General features: G+C 33.9%; 1 protein-coding gene across 1 annotated transcript; it reads left to right on the top strand.

The window, feature by feature from the left end:
• Positions 1-173: 173 nt before the first annotated feature.
• Positions 174-7,852, top strand: LOC148234153 (pyruvate dehydrogenase phosphatase regulatory subunit, mitochondrial). Its single transcript, XM_088187637.1, has 15 exons — positions 174-471; positions 1,722-1,934; positions 2,260-2,423; positions 2,486-2,719; positions 2,796-2,906; positions 3,929-4,098; positions 4,234-4,426; positions 4,600-4,752; positions 4,884-5,035; positions 5,107-5,255; positions 5,321-5,618; positions 5,688-5,867; positions 5,943-6,143; positions 6,956-7,062; positions 7,134-7,852. The coding sequence occupies exons 1-15, from the start codon at positions 251-253 to the stop codon at positions 7,249-7,251; spliced, it is 2,664 nt and encodes an 887-aa protein (XP_088043763.1). The 5' UTR covers positions 174-250; the 3' UTR covers positions 7,252-7,852.
• Positions 7,853-9,224: the final 1,372 nt, after the last annotated feature.

Genomic DNA, 9,224 nt, shown 5'->3' with positions numbered 1-9,224 from the left:
TAAATGAATAAATTATGGAAATAATAAATTCTTGATACAATTATACACATTTTTCATTATTTATGCAACAACACACTAATAAATATAATTATTTTATATATAAGCAAACAATAAACAATATTATGTAACAGCTGATTTGCTCATCATATATTTTATTATTGGCAACACCGAGTGTTGTTGGAGTTGATATGTTCGGGTATGCAGGTGTGGTTTGTACGAAGGCATCCGCTCGCAACCCCTTATCATTATTATGATAAGACTAAATGGTTCATTCTGCTCCCCGCTTCGATTTTGTGTATTTAAAAAAACCGAATATCTGTCGAAGGATGGTCATGTTCGACGATGGTTCTCGTCATCTTCGAAAAAACCGAAAGTTGTCGTATGCGGCGGCGGAGTCACGGGGGCTTCGGTGGCGTACCACCTAGCGAAGAGAGGATGGGGCGCTAACACATCGCTCGTCGAAAAAAACAGGTGCGTCGATCAGTACTCAGTATTCATATATTATCGACAGTCAAATGTCATTACCTTTCGGTTGTATGTGTGAAGTTTGTATATTGAAAATGCCGCCACTGGTTTTGGCCGAAACACATTGGATATTGACCTTAGTACGCATGCCATGCATATAAATTGGGTTTGTTTATATATTTATTGGTTTTCGTTGCTTTATATAGTAAATAAGCAATCAAGGGTAGTAAATTTTCAGAAAAAGTTTAATTAAAATAATCACTCTTAAATTCAATGTTTCATTCGCAACGAGATACAAGTTTATAATTACTGTTTTTATATAAAATGTCTAGGTGCGAACATCTACCAGCCTCCGCTTCAATCTCCTCTTTATTTTATCTTGTAAATTATTTTGATTATTTAGTGCCAAAAGAGGTAATAGTTAATAGAGTAGATCTTAGATCTTAATTGTTTGGCATCTGTCGAGTAATTCATAGTGGAAAGTACCGGCTGCAACCGATCATAATCTTCTAGGGATGAAACGTCTTTGAAGTGTGTGGTACTGATCATTTGATGACGATGATAATTTACAATCAATAGATATTACTTTACATCTAGGGCCGGTTTTATTTAATAGTGCATTTTATAAATACAAATTAAAGTCTGTTATGGGACTCGAACCAACGGTCTCAAGATTTTTAATCCAAAACCTTACAGACTACGCTATTCTGGCTATAATGAGTAAAAAAACCTATAAATGTGATACAAATTCAAAATACCCTTCTATTGTCCCGTAAATAAATACATTTAGACAATAGGAGACAGTAAGAATGAAGCATGCTATATGAATGCACAACTGCTGCACTTGCAACATTGTCATTTTAAACACCTGTATATTTGTTAGATTTTAATCAATACAACGATGATAGAGATTAAATGCTGTAGGGACGTTTAATGCTAACTAATATGTAGTAAAAAATTAGAGTGTTAACCTTTTAACCGGGTGAGATGTATTTTTACATCTCACAAAAAACAAAGACACGGTCATAAAAGTACACGGTCTACGGTAGACCGCATTCTGTCTGACAGAGCTGATGCAACATCGCATCATACAACCAGACCGCCTGACCACATCGGTCAGATATCGCTTCCCGCCACGACAGACCGCTTTCTGTGTGGCCGAGCCTTAATACTCTAAAAATTATAATTTTTATTTTCATGCTGATGCTATTCTATTATTAACCATGAAATAATAATAAAACATTTGTTTGTCATAGAATTGGTTGTGGTGGTACAAGAAGCTCAGCCGGCCTTGTCAACATTGTCAATCCCTCATTATCGCAACTAAAATTTGCAAAGATATCCGTACAACTATGGAAAGAACTCGAGTCCAAAGGTTGGAACACTGGATGGAAGCAATGTGGATCGTTGTTGTTGGCGAGAACCAGAGACAGACTGACCGACTATAGAAGAATGAAATCTCAATATACGTAAGTTAAAATGTTTTGGATACTATTTAACAGGTTAATATTTTTAGAGATATGTACATTTACGTAACAAATTGTTTGTGCGTTTATGTAAAGTACATCTTCAGATTTTTCTTCAGAAAAGAATTCGTTGCAGAGAGTTATTTATAAGGTGTTCACTATTCTAACCAATGCCCGTTCACACCTAATCTGCCCAATAGTAATGCACAAACAATTCATTTTATGGAATAATTATTTTATATTGCTCATTTAAATTGTCCTCAAATGTTTTTGCTTGTTTTCATGTACAATGTTGCAATTTACTAATGTTAATCATGGGCGTTTAAAGGGCGTGGAACATTCCTTGTCAATTGGTTTCGCCAGAAAAGTGTCAAGAGCTCTGTCCATTAATACAAGTTCAAGACGTAATTGGCGGACTGTGGCTCCCGGAAGACGGTGTTGGAAATCCATACTCGACGTGTACGGCTCTTGTCCAAGAAGCGATTAATGAAGGTTGTATAAATGTTGAGTAATAATGACATAGAATTATAATAATATTTTAATGCAAATTTTAGGTTTACAGGTATTCGAAGATTGTCAAGTCAATGGAGTAAAAGTAGAAAATGGTAAAGTTCAAAGCGTCGACACTGACCAAGGCACTCTTGAATGTGATTATTTTGTGAATTGTGCCGGAATCTGGTCAAGGACAGTCGGTCGGCTCTCTCGACCAAATGCAAGAGTTCCTCTGTATGGCGCCCCTCATTACTATTTTCACACTAAGTTGATAAGCCCATCTCTGAATTTTCCAGGTATCATTACTTTATACTTTTGTGTATGACTTAATTTTCTGTCTTATGATATTATTAATTTCAAATTAAATTACAGCCGTGAGGGACCCAGATGGAGAAATTTATTTCAGGGAGAGAGATGGAAAGGTTTTTGCTGGGGGCTTATTACCGAATGCTAAACCCAATTCTGCTACTTTCACTAATTTATGTAATTATGAACAAATATATATTTAATATATTTAGTATTGTGTAAATAAGTCAGAACAATCATGCGAATATTGTTTCAATAATCCCTCGGTCTTTTGTTGATTCAACTGCATATTTTTTATTTTTTTATATTATTAAATCTTCCGTTGTAACCTGACGGACGTAAGTCCAATGCGTTACAACGGGGTAAATCTGTATCAACTGAGTAAGTAAATCTTATATAATGAATACCTACAAGTAAGTATTAACCACCACACTCGAAGTCTGTGAATCGGTGTCATCTGTATTAATAGTTATAAATTATTATGTGTAATTTAATTTATAACCAATAGATATCACTGCAGCTGAGGCCGTTTTTTAATAATAACGCTTTTTTTTAAAATAAATATTCGAGTGCCGCTGCCAGCGCTTGAACCCACAACCTTAGAGTTATTAGTCAGACAGCTGTTTGATTTGCGGTAACTGCCAACGTAGGAAACTCGAATTGGATCTACCTGTACAAACATTTATAAAGAAACGGCACCACGATAAATTTAACAACGTATTCAAATAAATAATTATCCAACTGATTAAACTCCGAAACACTGAGTTGTTGATCATGGTTTAGGGAATGCAAAGTGAAGATGCTTAACAAACTGGCAGCATCAATGCTTTAAAGGGTAAGCCAGATAAACAAAGCAAAAATAAGCTATATCAGTTACTCTACCCTCACCACTGAAATTACTTTATTGATTTCTTTAAAACTGGTTCACCATTTTTAGATTTTTCCTGGGTCACAATGCATTGTTTTAATATGTTTAGCATTAAATTTGATTTTATTGAAATTTAGCATAAGTAAATCAGGGTAAATGTACAAATTAAATCTGGTAAAAATGGTAAATAAATAAATTATGTAATGATACTTTTATTTCATTATTATTATATCTAACCCAAATAATTTACACAGCACTAATATAATGATTATATTATTTAATAATTATCTATGGTTAATTTTATGTACAAATATTATGTATAATTTTTCAGTGGCAAACGATGGGACATATCTCGATGATGATTGGGATAATTTTCATCACATTATAGAACAAGTTTTACACCGAATTCCAACATTGAACGACATTCTTTTGGACAGTCTTTGCAGTTTCCCAGAGACATTTTCGCCAGATTTCAAATGGATAATTGGCGAATCTCCAGAGGTATACATAATTTTTTACAGCAAGATGCGTTTTTGATATTGTACACTATGGCGATTGCGATTATTTTGTTTACATTAATGACTTATTAGATAGTGTGTGATCATTTATTAAAATTATAATTTTTTGTTGTTAAAGATACAAAGTTATTTCATCGCTGCTGGTATGAAGACTACAAACTTGGCGTCAGTCGGTGGAATCGGTAAAGCCTTGGCCGATACAATCATTGATGGTCACACCAAATACGACCTGCACGAAATTGATATAGCGCGATTTCTCAGCTTGCACAACAATGAGAAATTTTTAACTGACAGAATGCACGAAGTTGCAGGTACGAATAATGTTATATTATTTATCAAGTTGTATTGCAAGTCTTTGTGTTTTTCATCATCAACTTCTCTTTAGTTGTAATGTAGTTACTTATGACTTTATGAAAAGACAATTACTTCTGAATCACATGAAGATTATAAAATAGTTTACACCATAACATGTCTGTCATTTCAGGTATGTTCTACGAAGTACAGTATCCATTTAGGGAGTATAAGACAGGACGAAATTTAAGAATGTCGCCTGTTTATACGACTCTGAAGGAGAAGGGCGCCGTTTTCAATCAGGTGATGGGGTACGAGAGGCCGGCATGGTTCGATAATTCAGCAGGTATGCATCGACGCTATTCGAATTCACCCATCACTATTTCTAATCAGTCTCATAATCACTCGTCATCTTATTCATTCTTTTCATATTTTATTATCAGTATATAAATTTTAGCTGAGTCGATTATGTTTCAGTCATTGTTTCTAATAGTCTACATTCCATGATTGCTACCACTGATACATTTGGCAAACCTCACTGGTTCGATCAGGTTAAGAAAGAGTACACAGCGTGCAGAGAGGCAATCGGTTTGTGTGATTACTCTTCGTTTTCAAAATTTGATTTTGTGGTTAGCTTGATAATTCGTTTTTGTATATATTTGTTCTATACTTACTGTGTTAAAAATTATAATTCTTATAGTCCAAAGGCAACGAAATCGTCGATGTTCTGCAATACCTTTGCTCAAACGACGTAGATGTTCCAATCGGCAGCATCATTCATACAGGAATGCAAAATAATCACGGTGGATATGAAAACGATTGTTCATTAGTTAGATTGGCTGAAAATCGGTAACACTCCACAACTCCACGTCCATTTAATACTGCAAACTTATTTTTTTATATGTGTATTTTAGATACATGATGATAGCTCCGACAATACAGCAGACACGCTGCAATTTTTGGATTAACAGGAGAATCCCAAAGGACGGGTCAGTGGTGATGACTGACGTGACCTCAATGTACACGGCGATATGCTTAATGGGGCCATTCACCAGAATATTGTTATCTGAACTAACAGATACAGACTTGAACCCTTCTAATTTTCCGTTCTTTACTTATAAAGAGCTCGATGTTGGCTTGGCCAATGGAATCAGATCTCTGAATCTGACACACACCGGTGAACTCGGATACGTTTTATACATTCCAAATGAAGTATGTTAAAATATGATCCGAGTATAAAAATATAAAAAACAATATAATGTAGTGTTCTTTGTGTTTTAGTTTGCTCTGCATGTGTATTCGCGTTTGATCGAAGTAGGCAAAAAATATGGTATAATGCACGTCGGATATTATGCAATGAGAACGTTGAGAGTGGAAAAGTTTTATGCATTCTGGGGGCAAGATTTGGACACAGTCACGACTCCTTTAGAGTGTGGGAGGACTTGGAGAGTTAAATTTGATGTAAAAATAAAAGATCTAATTGAATGTCATTAAATTATAAAATTTTAATTATCTCATGCATTTTGATTGTTGTAGAAACCGATTGACTTTATCGGTAGAGATGCTTTGTTAAAGCAGAGAGAAGAAGGCATAAAGAGGCAATACGTGCAATTGTTGTTAAACGATCATGATCACGAAACGGATTTATGGAGTTGGGGCGGTGAGCCGATATACCGCAACGGAAAGTATTGCGGTCAAACAACTACGACAACCTATGGATTCACTTTCCAAAAACAGGTATAGAAGAAGTACATACATAATTTTTTTAAATTAACGTGCTTTTTAATGATGATCTACTTAACTTTTGAGATGTGAGGGCTTGCATATCGTACCTTTTCTTTCTCGCGTCTCCATTGCCAACGTATAGACCTTCGATGTTGGGGTCATCATCTTGGACGTAGTCTGGACCTTATCTCGGCCACTACAGACAATCTTTGGTTTGACCTTGTGAGTTACAAGATCGACTGACAAACTTAATCGAGATTAAGATTAATAAGTTTTATGGAGATTCAATTAAAACTACAGCAATATTTGTGGTCATAAAAACCGTTATAAATCTTTTTACATTTTTATTTTCTTTTAGTTTTAATTATGAAACATGTTTGCCCTCTTTACTTTTTGCTAAGACTTTTTTAACCGAGTTAATTTTTTTAATTTATTAATAGCCGCCATTTTGAAACAGTATGGCAGATCAGGTTGGCTAACACACTTAGCTGAGATATATACAAGATCTATTTTTAAAATAAGTTTCATGTTGAGTTGATATGATAAAAACTACGAGAGTTATCTTTTCCTCAAATTTCCTTATATCCCATATAAGTTTTTGTTTTTTTAATTCATAATTATATATATAGATTAATATTTTTACTAAGGGTGGTTTTGGAGTTTTGCTGATAGTTGATGAAATTGCATTAAAAATTTTTTGGAGTTGCATCATAAGTCTCTGCAATAGGTATATTTCTTAAGAAATGTACCTAAAATGTGTTTTCTAGAGTCATAATTTCTGATCAGTCACGGAACATATGATTATAAATTTATATTAATTTCAGGTGTGCTTGGGATTCGTACAGAATATTGACAATGATGGTGTCTTACAGGTCGTCAATAATAATTTTATATTAGCAGGCGAGTACGAGGTTGAAATAGCGGGAATAAGGTATTTTATTTATAGAAAGTTAAAGTGTGGTTAAATATCAACATTTAAAAACTAATACTCAATCATTTTAGATACAACGCCAAAGTGAATTTACATTCGCCAAATCTTCCGACAAAGTACCCAGATCAAGAAAGAGAGTCGTACAAGGCAACTCGAGAAAAGTCTGACGGCATGCTTCTACAACGATAATAACTAAATATTAACAATAATGGCGAGATTAACACAAATTTAAAATGTGATATATTTGACTATTTGGATATATAATAATAGAAACAAATTATATTTAATGTCGTTGCCTCTAATCTATATTATATTATAGAGAATCTCAGATATTGTTTATTCTTTTAAAGATATGTGATTTATGAATTGTTGCAATAATTTTAAAGTTCAAAACAACGTATTTTAAATATACATTTAGGCGTTCGTCATGAACAAATGTTAGTTTTACGGTTATGCTAACAAAAGTCGTCATATATCGTCCTGATGCTAAATATGAATATACAATATGTATGTATATATATACATATGTATAAAACATGTCAATTGATCATATAATTATTTATTCATAGCATTGTGTCTTGCAATTATAAGATGTAACTTGTTTATTTTTAATAGTTTATAAATATACATATGTCAATGATTGCTTACGGACCTGGCGACTTTTGATTGTACGTACATAATATGTTATTATATCGCTTATACACTTTTATATATTTTATGATATTATTACATGCGATTCTTCCATATATTGATCGTTAATGGTAATAAATTTAAATTTATAATAGTTAAATAATTGTTTAATTTTCGAAATACCAGGGTTCCCATTAATACTTGATGTTCTTACAAGTATTTCAAAATAAAATAAACATTTTGTAGAGCAATATTTTTGTACGACGAGATAGTGTCTGCGATTTGATTTATTTTATTAGGCTGAAATAGCATTTATTTGCTGACACTACTCGTCTCTTGATCTCCTTGCTGACAACATTTGTAGCTGGTAACAGGGTTCCGAGGTATATGAAGTCACTGACACACTCAAAAGTCTACTCGTTCATTTGGATATTTTCAGGATACGGGCTCCTCAAACTAGGCATAACCGACATGTGTTTTTTTTTTATTTTAATGCTCTTCATGCCCATTTTCCTGGCTGATGATTTAATGGCGTTAAATACTTCCATTAGTGCCTGTTTTGGTCTCGCCACTATATCTATGTCATCAGCGCATGTGAAGATTTATATCGATTTATTATTCACACTGCCGGTTATATCCAGCTTGGCATCTCGGATTGCTTCTTCTATGCAGTGATGGCGAGCCTATGACCCGCATGCTTTTTAAATGACCCACGCGTTAATTTTTATAAATTTATGTGTGGGATCTTATTCTTGAAACTCGCTTTAATTACTCTGACCAAAAGTGATTATTTATCAATAAGGATAAACTAGACAATACACCCATACCTCGCTATACGGCCGCTCTTTATACGACATTTCGCTATAACGGCCCTCTTCAATTAAGGTACGTTTTCGATTTACGGCCTAAAATGTTTCGCTATAACGGCAAAAAAAACTTTTTTTCGATTACGATTTTTTAAAACATTTAAAAATAGATTTAATTTGCATAATTTTAAAATGAAAGGTGAAGCAGCTAGAGCAGATGAGGCCGCACCTAAGGAATATCCCAACATTTTAAAGGGAATTATTGAAAGAGGTGGTCATAAACCTGAACAAGTGTTTAACGTAGACGAAACAGGGCTTTATTGGAAGCGAATGCCTGATCGCACGTACATTTCAAAAACCGAAAAATCTGCGTCTGGTTATAATGTGTCTAAAGAACGATTAACTTTGCTACTTGGTGCAAATGCCGCGGGTGATTTTAAGCTAAAACCACTTTTAATATATTTGTCCGAAAATCCAAGGCCTCTTAAAGGACTAAATAAAAATCAATTACCCGTCATATGGAGATCCAACAAGAAAGCTTGGGTGACTAAGGCTACTTTTGAGGATTGGTTCAAAAATCACTTTTGTACAGAAGTAAAAAAATATTTGCGAGACAAGAACTTAAGCGACAAGGCTTTGCTAATTTTGGATAATGCACCAGGGCATCCTACTAATTTATCCGAACTATCTGAAGATGTCATGATTGACTACCTTCCGAAAAATACA

This window comes from Plectrocnemia conspersa, unplaced genomic scaffold (genome assembly GCF_051122295.1).
Source record: "Plectrocnemia conspersa isolate PC_06_02 unplaced genomic scaffold, ASM5112229v1 ptg000006l, whole genome shotgun sequence".
Classification (NCBI taxonomy): Eukaryota; Metazoa; Arthropoda; class Insecta; order Trichoptera; family Polycentropodidae; genus Plectrocnemia; species Plectrocnemia conspersa.
Note: the sequence above shows the minus strand (reverse complement) of the source record. Positions and strands in the feature narration are given on the sequence as shown.